The sequence below is a fragment of the Anolis sagrei genome, chromosome 10 (genome assembly GCF_037176765.1).
Source record: "Anolis sagrei isolate rAnoSag1 chromosome 10, rAnoSag1.mat, whole genome shotgun sequence".
Lineage (NCBI taxonomy): Eukaryota > Metazoa > Chordata > Lepidosauria > Squamata > Dactyloidae > Anolis > Anolis sagrei.
Window position 1 is genome coordinate 34226908 of NC_090030.1, and position 16296 is coordinate 34243203.

General features: G+C 45.9%; 1 protein-coding gene across 1 annotated transcript in view; it reads left to right on the forward strand.

The window, feature by feature from the left end:
- Positions 1–16296, forward strand: part of IL1RAPL2 (interleukin 1 receptor accessory protein like 2) — a 975615-nt gene that overhangs the window by 525557 nt on the left and 433762 nt on the right. Inside the window, exon 3 of the mRNA XM_067471687.1 lies at positions 4119–4392. Coding sequence (XP_067327788.1) covers positions 4119–4392 — 274 coding nt within the window. The remainder of the gene's footprint in view (positions 1–4118; positions 4393–16296) is intronic.

The window sequence follows — 16296 nt, forward strand, 5'->3', positions numbered from 1 at the left end:
AAAATTGGACCTGGTGTGGATTTTGTCACCGCTACATATCATTACATTTCATGAAACATAGCTAATTGGAGGGTGGGAAAATGTGAGAGGAAGGTGTGATGTTGAGCTTGCATGCTGTCTCGGATTTTCTTCAAGCAGCGAATTGTAATCACTAAATTGGTCGATAGGGTCAAGTGGTGGAGCAGAAAGCATCTGAATTATTCATCAAGGAAGACACATCTGGAGGTGGAAGGGAAGAAGCACGGGAGAGGAACAAATAAACCCAGCAAGCTCCCCTAATAATTGCGTGCGGTGATTACATCGAAATTTGGAACGATCACTTTTTCATTGGTTTCACTTCTTAACATGAAGTGGCTATCAACTTGTTTTAATTCTCCTTTTGAGCAGCTCAGATGAATTTTGATCAGCCTCAGAGTTATATTTGGTTCCGTTCTCTGTGTCTTAAGTGTAATAGTGAGGTATGGGCCTAGTTTGCTTTTTGGAAGTTGAACTACTGAAAAAAGAGACCTTTGCTTCTCCTAAATGTGAATAGACTAAACATTTTTTAAAAAGGTTTCTTCCTTGAACCCACGAATAACTACACCTTAGTCTCCATCCCAGGTTTTGCCTCAGCCTCAAGCTATTAGGCTTGGGTTCAAATCAGTTTGTGTGCTGGTATTCACACAGGAGCAGGATTCAAAACGATCTTGACAAATTAGAGAGATGGGCCGAAACTAACAAAATGAAGTTCAATCATGACAAATGCAAGATACTCCACTTTGGCAGGAAAAACGAAATGCAAAGAGACAGAATGGGGGACAATGAGGCCTGGCTCGAGAGCAGTACGTGTGAAAAAGATCTTGGAGTCCTCGTGGACAACAAGTTAAACATGAGCCAGGAATGTGATGTGGCAGCAAAAAAAGCCAATGGGATTTTGGCCTGCATCAAGAGGAGCCTAGTGTCTAGATCCAGGGAAGTCATGCTACTGATGTGGGCTCCGCTACCGGGTCTAACTGTGTCTCGAAGCACCGAGTGAACCTACCAGTAAAGGCTTAGATATTCTCCAGCTGGAGTTCTTTGGTCTTTAGGGCTGTTTCCCTGGAAATCTTTGGAGACACTTAAGACTGTTTTCCCTGGAAAGTCTTAAGGGTTGAAGCTTTTGTACAGGGGAAGCTTGCACACGTCCTGTACATTAGCTTTCCTTGCTGAGACTAACTAAAAATGGCTTCCTTCCCTTCCCAACTGCTCTGAGCAAGGGGCGGAACCAAAACTTAACGATGATGGACAGGTGACTTGCCCTACGACTGCAACCAAAGGAAGCCACCTATCTGCAGAGTCCCTGAAACCTAGGACTGCTAACAAACATTTAATACAAAGCAAATAAATTTGGAGCTCCTGGTGTGGCTTGTTGGTGCCTGGGGGAATCTTTCGTTGAGAAGTGATTAGATGTGCCTGATTGTTTACTCTCTGTTGCTTTGCTGTTGTAATTTTAGAGTTTTTAAATATTGGTAGCCAGATTTTGTTCATTTTCATGGTTTCCTCCTTTCTGATGAAATTGTCCACATGCTTGTGGATTTCAGTGGCTTCTCTGTGTAGTCTGACATGGTGGTTGTGAGAGTATCCAACAGACAAGAGTTCTTTGTCCCACCTTGGTCATTCCACAGATATATAAACCCTTTTTCCTAACTCCAACAGACCTCACTACCTCTGAGGATGCTTGCCATAGATGCAGGTGAAACGTCAGGAGAAAATGCCTCTGGAACATGGCCATATAGCCCGAAAAAACCTACAACAACCCTATGGAGTTTTTGTTAGTAACATAAGTCTATCTGTAAGTCTAATGTATATCCAAGTATGAGGAAGGGGAGGGTATTGTTATACATATTTCTATTTTTTTTTAAGCAGTTCTGGCTTTGGAAAAAGAATTATTTTTTTCCTTTTTTTGACTCCATTTGTATTTGATTGGTTTTAATTGGTTGTTTCATTGACAGTTTACCAGACTTGATTTATCTTTACGATCGCTGTTACTTTATTGCATTTGAGACAGTGCACTGCAAATTCCGTCTCAAAGTATCTAAAGATACTTAAATCTTAAAATATCGATCTAAATGCATTTTGCTACTTTTTTGAGTTATTTTATTTATTTATTTGTCGTGTCAGGACAACCAGTCAAATTATATTACATTTCTAACAGAACAAAGCAAACAAACAGACAAAATACAAAATGTGTGAGTTTGGTAGTTGATTAAATGTCCTTTGACCAGTATCTGGCCCCTTGGAGTGCATCTGGTGTTGCCACGAGAAGTTCCTCCCTTGTGCATGTGGCAGGGCTCAGGGTGCATTGCAGCAGGTGGTCAGTGGTTTGCTCTTCTCCGCACTCGCATGTCGAGGATTCCACTTTGTGGGCCCATTTCTGAAGGTTGGCTCTGCATCTCGTGGTGCCCGAGCGCAGTCTGTTCAGTGCCTTCCAAGTTGCCCAGTCCTCTGTGTGCCCAGGGGGGAGTCTCTCATTGGGTATCAGCCATTGATTGAGGTCCTGGATTTGAGCCTGCCACTTTTGGACTCTCGCTTGCTGAGGTGTTCCAGCGAGTGTCTCTGTAGATCTCAGAAAACTATTTCTAGATTTAAGTCGTTGACATGCTGGCTGAGACCCAAACAGGGGATGAGCTGGAGATGTCTCTGTCTTGGTCTTTTCACTATTGGCTGCTACTTCCCGGCGGATGTCAGGTGGTGCAATACCGACTAAGCAGTGTAACTTCTCCAGTGGTGTAGGGCGCAGACACCCCGTGATAATGCGGCATGTCTCATTAAGAGCCACATCCACTGTTTTAGCGTGGTGAGATGTGTTCCACACTGGGCATGCATACTCAGCAGCAGAGTAACATAGCGCAAGGGCAGATGTCTTCACTGTGTCTGGTTGTGATCCTCAGGTTGTGCCAGTCAGCTTTCGTATGATGTTGTTTCTAGCGCCCACTTTTTGCTTGATGTTCAGGCAGTGCTTCTTGTAGGTCAGAGAACGGTCCAGAGTGACTCCCATGTATTTGGGTGTGTTGCAATGCTCCAGTGGGATTCCTTCCCTGGTAATAATCCTCAGAGCTCGGGATGCTTGACCCCACCAATGATAAAATTGGACCAAACTTCACACACATTTATTTATTTATTTATCTACAGCTTTTATATTCCGCCCTTCTCACCGCGCAGGGGACTCAGGGTGGATTATAGTGTACACATATATGGCAAACATTCAATGCCAATTTTTGACATACAAACATAGACAGACATACACAGAGGCTATTTAACTTTTTCTTGGCCGCCAGGAGAGCTGTCGCTTTCCTCGTCCATCTGCGACACTGATGAAGCAGTTCCACATTCCCCGCATGCTTCCCTGCTGGAGTGCTTTGCTGGAGTCTTCTTTATGGCCTCATAAATCAGTTAATTTAGCCTCCCCACACTTCAAGGTGGTACTTAATTTTCCTACTTGAAAGATGCAACTGTCTTTCAGGTTGCCAAGGAAAGCCCACGCGCTCTTCACAGTCAACTTTAGGCTATAATCTACTTTATTTACAGCTATACACAGTAGCACATTGTAAAACTGCTTCCTTTCTGTTCGGCAGCTACATCACGAACACGCTGTTATCAGTACTAGTCCACACCTCCTGCATTCCAGAGTTACGTACGACGCACAACGCTGCTTTGCTGGAGTCTTCTTTATGGCTTCATAAATCAGTTAATTTAGCCTCCCCACACTTTAAGGTGGTTCCTAATTTTCCTACTTGACAGATGCAACTGTCTTTCGGGTTGCAAAAGCCCAGGAAAAGTGGATCCAGACGGTCCACTTTAGAATGTGCAAAGACAGAATTCACCGAGAATGAGATTGCAGACTTCTGGGTCAACTTCGGGCTTGCAAATGTGGGGGCTTGTATTGATCAATATATACCCCATGGTGATAAAATAACTTTAGGCATGTTTCAACTAGATTGTCAGGGAGAGGCATAGATGGATGAGCTCATTTGCTATTGGATTTTGGAAGTTTCACGCGGCTGAGTGCGAAATCCTGCCAAGATCAATGTCTAAATCAGGTTTTGTCTCATTTCTCTGCCCTGAGTTTTCTCACACCTGTTTCTCTCTTTTGCTTTCAGTGGACGGCTGCATCGACTGGCTGGTGGATCTCAAAAGGTACATGGCTCTGGCTGGCGAGCCCGTCCGAGTGAAATGCGCTCTTTTCTACAGCTACATCCGGACTAACTACAGCATGGCTCAAAGCACAGGCCTCCGGCTCATGTGGTACAGGAACAAGGGCGACTTGGAAGAGCCCATCATCTTCTCCGAAGTTCGAATGAGCAAAGACGATGACTCGATTTGGTTCCATGCAGCGGAGGTTCAAGACAGCGGGTTCTACACTTGTGTGTTAAGGTAGGTAGTGGGATTAGCGTTAACTTCTATATACACCTTTTGGGTGCAGCACACAAACAAACCAACATGGTGTCCCACTTCTTTTAATGGGTTGAGCTGCAGTTTCATCCTGGAACCTTTTCACCTACAGCAGTGGTTCTCAACCTTCCTAAGGCCGTGACCCCTTCATCCAGTTCCTCATGTTGTGGTGACCCCCAACCCTAAAATTATTAAATTTTTTTTGCTACTTCATAACTGTAATTTTGCTCCTGTTATGAATTGTCATGTAAATATCTGATAGGCAGGATGCATTTTCATTCTCTGGACCTTGGGAGTTGTAGTTGCTGGCAGGCCTGTAGCGAGGGGGTGGTTTTAGGGGTTCACCCCCCCCCCCCGAAATGTTTCAGATTTTTTAAAAAACACCTGGTTTACTCATGAATTTTAACTGGTTAACCAAATCCCCATGCTGCTAAGTCTATGAGATGCAAAAAATCAAGAGTCCCTCCAGAACTGTAAGCACTATCTCAAGCAAATACTGACAATTTATTCACACTGTCATTACTTGCAGCAATAGCCGAAGTAGTGAAGCAACCAAGTTGGGGGTGTGTGTGTTGAATGCTCTCATTAAGGAGGCCAGACTTGGTGGAGGTGGTTAACAGGGGTGGAGCTGCAGGCTATTGAAGGTTGCTCTGCCCCCTGCTGTGCTCTTTGCTTCAGTGTGAGCTAGGAGGCAGGTTTCAACCCCCCCCCCCCGCCGCCGCCGAAATTTTCAACCCTCCCCGAAATTTTCAAACCCCCCTCCCCCGAAATTGTCAACCCTCCCCGAAAATTTTTTCTGGCTACGTCCCTGGTTGTTGGGATTTATAGTTTGTTGTTGTTCATTCGTTCAGTCGTCTCCGACTCTTCGTGACCTCACGGACCAGCCCACGCCAGAGCTCCCTGTCGGCCATCACCACCCCCAGCTCCTTCAAGGTCAGTCCAGTCACTTCAAGGATGCCATCCATCCATCTTGCCCTTGGTCGGCCCCTCTTCCTTTTGCCTTCCACTTTCCCCAGCATCATTCCCTTCTCTAGGCTTTGCTGTCTCCTCATGATGTGGCCAAAGGACTTCAACTTTGTCTCTAGTCTCCTTCCCTCCAATGAGCAGCCAGGCTTTATTTCCTGGAGGATGGACTGGTTGGATCTTCTCGCAGTCCAAGGCACTCTCAGCACTTTCCTCCAACACCACAGCTCAAAAGCATCTCTCTTCCTTCGCTCAGCCTTCCCTATTATGGTCCAGCTCTCACATCCGTAGGTGACTACAGGGAAGACCATGGCTTGGACTAGGCAATGGATCTTTGTTGCCAGTCTGATGTCTCTACTCTTGACTATTTTATCGAGACTGGACATTGCTCTCCTCCCAAGAAGGAAGCGTCTTCTGATTTCCTGGCCACAGTCTGCATCTGCAGCCATCTTTGCACCTAGAAATACAAACCCTGTCACGGCCTCCATGTTTTCTCCCTCTATTTTCCAGTTGTCAATCATTCTTGTTGCCATAATCTTGGTTTTTTTGACGTTTAGCTGCAACCCGGCTTTTGCGCTTTCTTCTTTTACCTTGATTAGAAGGCTCCTCAGCTCCTCCTCGCTTTCGGCCATCAGAGTGGTGTCATCTGCATATCTGAGGTTGTTAATGTGTCTTCCAGCCATTTCCACCCCAGCTTTGCATTCATCCAGCCCCGCACATCCTCGCATGATGTGTTCTGCATACAAGTTAAAAAGGTTGGGTGAGAGGATGCAGCCTTGCCGGACGCCTTTCCCAACCTTGAACCCGTCTCCTGTTCCGTGGTCAGTTCTGACTGTGGCTCCTTGGTCCTTGTACAGATTCCTCAGGAGAGAGGGAAGGGGGCTTGGGATGCCCATCCCACCAAGAACTTGCCACCATTTGTGATGATCCACACAGTCAAAGGCTTTAGAATAGTCAATGAAGCAGAAGTAGATGTTTTTCTGAAACTCCCTGCCTTTCTCCATTATCCAGCGGATATTGGCAATCGGGTCTCTCGTTCCTCTGCCTTTTCTAAACCCAGCTTGAACATCTGGCAACTCTCGCTCCATGTATTGCTGGAGTCTTATAGTTTACCTACAATCAAAGAGCATTCTGAACTCCTCCAGAGATGGAATTGACCCAAACTTGGCACACAGAACGCCCATGACCAACAAAAATAATGAAAGGGTTAAGTGAGCATTGGCCTTGAGCTTGGGAATTGTAGTTCACCTATCTCCAGAAAGCTCAAACAATGATAGATCTGGACTAAACTTGGCACGAATACTCAAATGTGAACACTGTTGGAGTTTGGGGGAAAATAGACCTTGACATTTGGGAGTTGTAGTTGCTGGGATTTATAGCTCACCTACAATCAGAGAGCATTCTGAACCCCACCAACGATAGAATTGTGCCAGATTTCCCACACAGAACTCCCATGACCAACAGAAAATACTGTGTATTGTGATGGTCTTTGGCGACCCCTCCGACACCCCCTCGCGACCCCCCCAGGGGTCCCGACCCCCAGGTTGAGAAACACTGATCTACAGCTTCCTCTAGGTCAGGGGTCCTCAAATTTTTTAAACCGGGGGCCAGTTCACTGTCCCTCAGACCGTTGGAGGGCTGGACTATAGTTTTTCTAAAAAATCAATAAAATATTTCCTCTGCACATTGCACATACCTTATTTTGCGCTGTGGAAGGGTTCTTTCTCGCCCTCTTTAGGGAGTAATTCCAGGAGCAGAGAATGGGAAATCGTCCTATTTCTAGTCTGAACAAAATCTGGCTACCAGTATTTAAAAAACTCTAAAATTATAATGTAAATAAAGAACAACACTCAAACACAGGGGAACTCCAGACAAGAAACAATCAGGGCCAGCTAATCACCTCTCAAGAAAGGATTCTCCCTAAAATCTGTCAGGCTATGAAATGGTCATCAAGGTGGCCAATTGAAACATTCCTACCTACCTCCAACAGACAAGAGTTCTTTCTCCCACCCTGGATCTTCCACAATTTTCCTAGTGAAAGGTTTTCCTCTGACATGAAGTCCAGTCGTGTCTGACTCTGGGGTGTGGTGCTCATCTGCATTTCTAAGTCGCAGAGCCAGTGTTGTCCGTAGACACCTCCAAGGTCATGTGGCCGGCATGACTGCATGGAGCGCCGGGGCAGCCTCCCTTGGCTGGCTCACACTGCTCATCGGGCCTGATGGGCAGCGTGAGCCTGCCAAGGGAGGAGCAGTCCCACGCAGCCTACTTGCGAGTAAAGCACCTCGCGAGGTGCTTTATGCATGAGTAGGCCACGCAAAGCAGCTTCCCTTGGCTGGCTCAGCTGCCCATCGGGCCTGATGGATAGCGTGAGCCAGCCAAGGGAGGGGCACAGTGTGTGTGGGGGGGGGCGCTCCTCCTCTGCGGGCCGAATAAGTGCCCGTGGCGGGTCGGAAGTGGCCCGCGGGCCGTAGTTTGGGGACCCCTGCTCTAGGTCCTTCCACATCTAACCCACTTCTTAGGAGCACATATTTATTTATTTATTTATTTATTTAAAGTATTTACTTACTTACTTACTTACTTAGGCGATCCCTTGTTGTCTGAGTAGGATTGCCTTCCAAGATCGGTGCACTGATGGTGGGTCTGTAGGTGACTCTGGAGCCTTATTCTTGATCTGCATTTTCTCCCGCAGTAAGGACATTAGTTTCTAGGTGAAAGGTGGTCCCGGTTGGGGTTGGCTCGACGCGCCTTCCTCTTGGCATGTTTCTTTCTTTTGCCCTCCATTCATGCCTCTTCAAATTCTACAGCACTGGTGGTCACAGCTGACCTCCAGCTGGTGTGCTCAAGAAGCGGGGAAAAGCAAGCGGAGGAAATTCCTTCCTTCTCTGGCTCTAAAACCGGCTTCTCTGGCTTTAAAACTGGCTTCTCTGGCTTGAGCTGAGGCCAGGGACCAGAAGCGGGGGGAAAGCAAGCGGAGGATATTCCTTCTCTGGTTTAAAACTGGCTTCTCTGGCTCTAAAACCGGCTTTCTGGCTTTAAAACTGGCTTCTCTGGCTTGAGCTGAGGCCAGGGACCAGAAGCGGGGGGAAAGCAAGAGAAGGAAATTCATTCCTTCTCTGGCTTAAAACTGGCTTCTCTGGCTCTAAAACCGGCTTCTCTGGCTTTAAAACTGGCTTCTCTGGCTTGAGCTGAGGCCAGAGACCAGAAGCAGGGGGAAAGCAAGAGAAGGAAATTCATTCCTTCTCTGGTTTAAAACTGGCTTCTCTGGCTCTAAAACTGGCTTCTCTGGCTCTAAAACCAGCTTCTCTGGCTTTAAAACCGGCTTCTCTGGCCTGAGCTGAGACCAGGAAAATCTTTCCTTTTCTGGTTTAAAACTGGCTTCTCTGGCTTGAGCCAAGGCCAGGGACCAGAAGCGGGGGAAAAGCAAGAGAAGGAAATTCCTTCCTTCTCTGGTTTAAAACTGGCTTCTCTGGCTCTAAAACTGATTTCTCTGTCTTTAAAACTGGCTTCTCTGGCTTGAGCTGAGGCCAGGAAATTCCTTCCTTCTCTGGTTTAAAACTGGCTTCTATGGCTCTAAAACTGGTTTCTCTGGCTTTAAAATTGGCTTCTCCGGCTTGAGCTGAGGCCAGGAAATTCCTTCCTTTTCTGGTTAAAACTGGCTTCTCTGACTTGAGCCGAGGCCAGGGATCAGAAGCGGGGGGAAAGCAAGAGAAGGAAATTCATTCCTTCTCTGGTTTAAAACTGGCTTCTCTGGCTTTAAAATTGGCTTCTCCGGCTTGAGCTGAGGCCAGGAAATACCTTCCTTTTCTGGTTTAAAACTGGCTTCTCTGGCTTGAGCTGAGGCCAGGGACCAGAAGCGAGGAAAAGCAAGTGGAGGAAATTCCCTCGTACTCTGGTTTAAAACTGGCTTCTCTGGCTCTAAAACTGATTTCTCTGTCTTGAGCTGAGGCCAGGAAAATCCTTCCTTTTTTGGTTTAAAACTGGCTTCTCTGGCTTGAGCTGAGGCCAGGGACCAGAAGCGGGGGGAAAGCAAGAGAAGGAAATTCATTCCTTCTCTGGTTTAAAACTGGCTTCTCTGGCTTGAGCCGAGGCCAGGTACCAGAAGCAAGGAAATGTTGAATAATTTCCGACTTACTTCATGAGTTATAACAACAATGATAGAAAAGGCTTCGGAAGGGCAAAGGGACTTCCGATTTTCTTAAAAACTTCGAAATCACTTCAAAAAGGTAGTTTTTCCGACTTTATTCCAAATTACGAATCCTAGAATCAAAGAGTTGGAAGAGACCTCGTGGGCCATCCAGTCCAACCCCATTCTGCCAAGAAGCAGGAATATTGCATTCAAATCACCCCTGACAGATGGCCATCCAGCCTCTGTTTAAAAGCTTCCAAAGAAGGAGCCTCCATCACACTACAGGGCAGAGAGTTCCACTGCTGAACGGCTCTCACAGTCAGGAAGTTCTTCCTCATGTTCAGATGGAATCTCCTCTCTTGTCGTTTGAAGCCATTGTTCCATTGCGTCCTAGTCTCCAGGGAAGCAGAAAACAAGCTTGCTCCCTCCTCCTCCCTGTGGTTTCCTCTCACATATATATACACGGCTCTCATATCTCCTCTCAGCCTTCTCTTCTTCAGGCTAAACATGCCCAGCTCCTTGAGCCGCTCCTCATAGGGCTTGTTCTCCAGACCCTTGATCATTTGAGTCGCCCTCCTCTGGACACATTCCAGCTTAGAGTCAATATCTCTCTTGAATTGTGGTGCCCAGAACTGGACACAATATTCCAGGTGTGGTCTAACCAAAGCGGAATAGAGCATGGGGAGCATGACTTCCCTAGATCTAGACACTAGGCTCCTCTTGATGCAGGCCAACATCCCATTGGCTTTTTTTGCCACCACATCACATTCCTGGCTCATGTTTAACTTGTTGTCCACGAGGACTCCAAGATCTTTTTCACACGTACTGCTCTTGAGCCAGGCATTGTCCCCCATTCTGTCTCTTTGCATTTCGTTTTTCCTGCCAAAGTGGAGTCTCTTGCATTTGTCCCTGTTGAACTTCACTTTGTTAGTTTTGGTCCATCATCTCTCTCATCTGTCAAGATCATTTTGAATTCTGCTCCTGTCCTCTGGAGTCTTGGCTCTCCCTCCCAATTTGGTGTCGTCTGCAAACTTGATGATCCTGCCTTCTAACCCTTCATCTAAGTCATTAATAACCTAATCATTAGGCCTGGGTAACAACGGAAAAATTTGTTTCTAAAATTGATTCGTTTTTTGGGGGGTTTTGCGTTTCGATATTTAAAAGAATTCCGAAATTTTTCTTTTAAAAAGTTCGATATTTACGAAATTTCGTAAATGTAAAAAAATTACGAAACATTAACGAAACAAATACGAAACAATAACGAATCAATTCGTTAATGGCGAACGCGACCGCGCAATACACTAAAAAACCTCCAAATGGGACAGGGGGAACTTCTGAAGCTTCCCTCTCCCTCTGTTGTTGACTGTTGGTGTGATATTATAATTTTTTTTCACTAATTAAACAAAAAAACCCCATAAAACTTGCCCCAGACATGCGGAAATAATAACGAAACGACCTCAAACCGATAACGAAACGAATACATAACGAATCTGAAGCATTTACGAATCGAATTTAAAAATTCGTTTCGTTTTTAAGTTGCTCCAGAATGGTTCGTTATCGCTTCGTTATAAAAAAAAATAACGAATTTTTAACGAATTACGAATTAACGAAACGAAACCGCCCAGCCCTAGTGTCTAGATCTAGGGAAGTAATGCTACCCCTCTATTCTGCTTTGGTTAGACCACACCTGGAATATTGTGTCCAATTCTGGGCACCACAATTCAAGAGAGATATTGACAAGCTGGAATGTGTCCAGAGGAGGGCGACTCAATTGATCAAGGGTCTGGAGAACAAACCCTATGAGGAGTGGCTTAAGGAGCTGGGCATGTTTAGCCTGAAGAAGAGAAGGCTGAGAGGAGACATGAGAGCCATGTATAAATATGTGAGAAGAGGCCACAGGGAGGAGGAGGGAGCAAGCTTGTTTTCTGCTTCCTTGGAGACTAGGACGCAATGGAACAATGGCTTCAAACTACAAGAGAGGAGATTCCATCTGAACACGAGGAAGAACTTCCTGACTGTGAGAGCCGTTCGGCAGTGGAACTCTCTGCCCCGGAGTGTGGTGGAGGCTCCTTCTTTGGAAGCTTTGAAACAGAGGCTGGATGGCCATCTGTCAGGGGTGATTTGAATGCAGTATTCCTGCTTCTTGGCAGAATGGGGTTGGACTGGATGGCCCACGAGGTCTCCTCCAACTCTTTGATTCTAGGATTCTAGAATTCTATGAGTGAAATAATAAATGTTATAATAACAATAAAGAGTAAAATAGTAAATGTAATAATAATAATAATAATAATAATAATAATAATAAATAGAATAAAATAATAAATGCAATAAAAATAATACTAATAACGGAGTAAAATAGTACAGTATATTCTGGCGTATAAGACTACTTTTTAAACCAAGAAAATCTTCTCAAAAGTCAGGGGTTGTCTTATATGCGGGTGTAGTCTTATGTATGGGAGTCGTCTTAACTCTATATTTTAACAGGAAAAGTTGGGGGTCGTCTTATACGCCCAGTCGTCTTATATGCCGGAATATACGGTAAATAACATTGACTCGAGTATAAGCCGAGGGGAGATTTTTCAGCCTAAAAAGGGGGCTGAAAACTAGGCCTATACACGAATATATACAGTAGTTTTTCTGACTTTATTCTGAATTATGACAGTGCCTAACCATGCCTAGCACACACATGTCCATTTGGACATGTATGCCAGCTTAACTCAAATCCTTGACATGAGTAGAGACTTTCTCTTATTCTGTGCCTTGAATGAAAAGCTATTGAGTTTTGTATATTTGTATATTCTGCCTATATACTAGGCCTGGGTAACAACGCAAAAATTTGTTTCTAAAATTGATTTGTAATTGGGTTTTTTTTTTGTTTCGATATTTAAAATAATTACAAAATTTTCCAAAAAAAAAGTTCGGTATTTACGAAATTTCGTAAATATTTACAAAACATTTTGTAAAGATGGCGCCCTTTTTTTCCAATATTTTTTAAATATTTTTTAAATTTAATTATTAATTTAGTAGAATAGGGAGGAGAAATTAAAATTATTATTAAGGAGGGAAGGCAGGCACTCACTCTGGCGGGCCCTCTAATCAAGGTGGTCAGTTGAAACATTCACACCTCGCTCCAGCAGACAAGAGTCCTTTGTCCCACCCTGGTCATTATTCCACATAAATATAAACCCTTTTTCCTACTTCCAACAGACCTCACTACCTCTGAGGATGCTTGCCATAGATGCAGGCAAAACGTCAGGAGAGAATGCCTCACTCGCCCCTCTCGCTCGCCGCTCGCTCGCCCCTCTCGCTCGCCATAGATGCAGGCGAAAAGTCAGGAGAAAATGCCTCTAGGCCATGGCCATATAGCCTGAAAAAACCTACAACAACCCAATCAGGGACATCTAATCACCTCTCAACAAAAGATTGCTCCAGGCACTGCCAAGCCATCAAATGCTAATCAAGGTGGTCAGTTGAAACATTCACACCTCGCTCCAGCAGACAAGAGTCCTTTGTCCCACTCTGGTCATTATTCCACATAAATATAAACCCTTTTTCCTACTTCCAACAGACCTCACTACCTCTGAGGATGCTTGCCATAGATGCAGGCAAAACGTCAGGAGAGAATGCCTCGCTCGCCACTCTCGCTCGCCGCTCGCTCGCCCCTCTCGCTCGCCGCTCGCTCGCCCCTCTTGCTCGCCCTCTCGCTTGCTTGCTTAGCCGGCGCCGAGAGAGGAGAGCTCCCAGCAAGCATCGGCAGGCGGCCATCTTACGTATTTCCGAAATGGACGGAAATACAAAATTTTTTGGCGCCTGCCGTTTTGATATTTAAAAACACTTCCAGGTTAGAAAAAAAGTTTTGTAATCGTTTCGTAATTCAAAAATTAACGAATTTTTTAACGAATTACGAATTAACGAAACGAATTGACCAGCCCTACTATATACAAATGTTTGTGAATGTGCATACCTTCATGTAGCAACAGGCACACACACAAGGATGACATTGGCTTTGCATTGAGGCCCTCTCTATGCGCTATGTGAGCCAATGTGGAGGCTTCACTTGAGTTTGATTTTGTGCTCAAAATGAGGGATGAATTGGATAGCATTGCTGAATAGGGGCCATTTAGCACCAGAAGTACCTCTCCGAACCAGACATTTGCATTGGGGACCGAGAAGGTCATGCAATTTTCTTTTCAAACGGGCGAGCGTGTGCCTTTAAGTGCACCCCAGAGAACTTTAAAATGCAAAGAGCTCTGAGCAGGCTCACAGCCCAAACTGCCTCTGCTCCGAGGGCAGAGAGGCTGCCGAGAAAACAAATGGAGCAGCCGGGGTCAGGACCCCCGACGTGCCCCTGCCTGACCTCCGTCCATCACTGCCTCTCCTGTGGGGCCCGGATGGGAGGACATGGTGTTGTTGTTCTTATTGCAAGGGGTGATTGGATCATGCGAAAACATTGCCACAACATTTAGAGTGCTGTAAGCCGTGGGTTGGGTCAGGATCTCATGCGCGGCAACATTTCATAGATGGGAACTGGGGCGCGTGTGTGGCCAAGCAACATCGGAGTGCGGTCAGAATGGCGAAAATTATTAATGAGGAAGAGCAGGCACACCAAATGAGTTGGCATTACTTTGGTTTTGCCTGCGCCGCTTGGGAAGGACAAGATTTCAGCCCGGCCTCCTCTCCCGGCTTTGCTGAATTCACTGAATGCAAATGATTTTTGCACTTTAAACTCGGTTTGCAGAAGCTAAAGTGAGATGGAGATAAAAGGGGGAAGTAGGCAGAGAAGAGCATAAATGGAACACTTTAAATACATTGTCGAAGGCTTTCATGGCTGGAATCACTAGGTTCTTGTGGGTTTTTTCGGGCTATAGAGCCACGGTGGTACACGCTCTGGTCACATCCCGCCTTGACTACTGCAACGCTCTCTACGTGGGGCTGCCCTTGAAGACGGCCCGGAAGCTTCAGCTAGTCCAGCGCGCGGCAGCCATGTTACTAACAGGAGCAGGACGCAGGGAGCACACAACGCCCTTGTTGTTCCAGCTCCACTGGCTGCCGATCTGCTTCCGGGCCCAATTTAAGGTGCTGGTGCTAACCTACAAAGCCCTAAACGGTTCTGGCCCAAAATACCTTTCAGACCGCATCTCGGCCTATGAGCCCACGAGGACCTTGAGATCGTCTGGGGAGGCCCTTCTCTCGATCCCGCCTGCCTCACAGGCACGTCTGGCGGGGACGAGGGATAGGGCCTTCTCGGTGGTGGCCCCCCGGCTGTGGAACACCCTCCCTGTTGACATCAGGCAGGCGCCCTCCCTTATGTCCTTCCGGAAGAGCCTGAAGACATGGCTATTCGAGAAGGCATTTAACTAAATGCTACAGCAACTGGAAACGACAAATGGAACGGAATGTAGACTACGAGATTGGTTGATCCTATGATAAGACGAAGCGGATTTTTAGTGTAATTAGGTGATAGTGTATTATTGTTATGTTGTTTATAGTGCCATGGTAGCTTATTGTATGATATGTTTGTTTATGTTGTACACCGCCACGAGTCGCCCTAGGGCTGAGAGCGGCGGTTAATAAATGAAGCAAATAAATAATAAATAAATGTTCTAGAGGCATTTCTCCTGACGTTTTGCCTGCATCTATGGCAAGCATTTTCAGAGGTTGAGAAGGTCTGCTGGAAGTAGGAAAAATGGGTTTATATATCTGTGGAATGGCTGGGGTGGGGCAAGGAGCTCTTCCCTGCTGCAGTTAGGTGTGAATGTTTAGCTGATCACCTTCATTAGCATTTGAAGGCCTGCCTGAGTCTGGGAAAATCTGTTGCTGGGAGGTGTTAATCTGTGCCTGGTTTTTTTCCTCTCTGTTGTTTAGCTGTTATAATTTTAGAGTTTTTAAATACAGCTAAGTAAACTCACTCTTAGCTTTGGGGTGTGTTGACCCACAAAGTTATGCAGATCGTCGGAAGTCGTAACTAGCGGAAATCATTTCGGAACCATTGGCAACCATCTTTGAGAGTTCTTGGAGAACGGGAGAAGTTCCAGCAGATTGGAGGAGGGCCAATGTGGTCCCAATCTTCAAGAAGGGAAAAAAGGATGACCCAAACAATGACCAGTGCCCGGTCAGCCTCACGTCGATACTAGGCAAGATTCTGGAAAAGATTGTGAAGGAAGTGGTCTGCAAACACTTAGAAACAAATGCGGTCATCGCTAAGAGTCAACATGGATTGATCAAAAACAAGTCATGCCAGACTCATCTGATCTCTTTTTTCGAGTTACAAGCTGGGTAGATGCAGGGAATGATGCCGTGGATGGAGCGTGTCTGGATTTCAGGAAGGCCTTCTTTGACAAGGTCCCCCATGACCTTCTGGCAAGGAAACTAGTCCAGTGTGGGCGAGGCAAAACTACGGTGAGGTGGATCTGGAATTGGTTAAGTGGACGAACCCAGAGGGTGATTCTCCCCAAGGCTTCCTCTTCATCCTGGAAAGAAGTGACAAGTGGAGTGCCATCCGCAGGGTTCCGTCCTGGGCCTGGGCCTGTTCAACCTCTTTATTAATGACTTAGATGAAGGGCTAGAAGGCAGGATCATCAAGTTTGCAGACGACACCAAATTGGGAGGGAGAGCCAAGACTCCAGAGGACAGGAGCAGAATTCAAAACAATCTTGACAGATTAGAGAGATGATGGGCCAAAACTAACAAAATGAAGTTCAACAGGGACAAATGCAAGAGACTCTACTTTGGCAGAAAAAAATGAAATGCAAAGATACTAGGGCTGGGCGGTTTCGTTAATTCGTAATTCGTTAAAA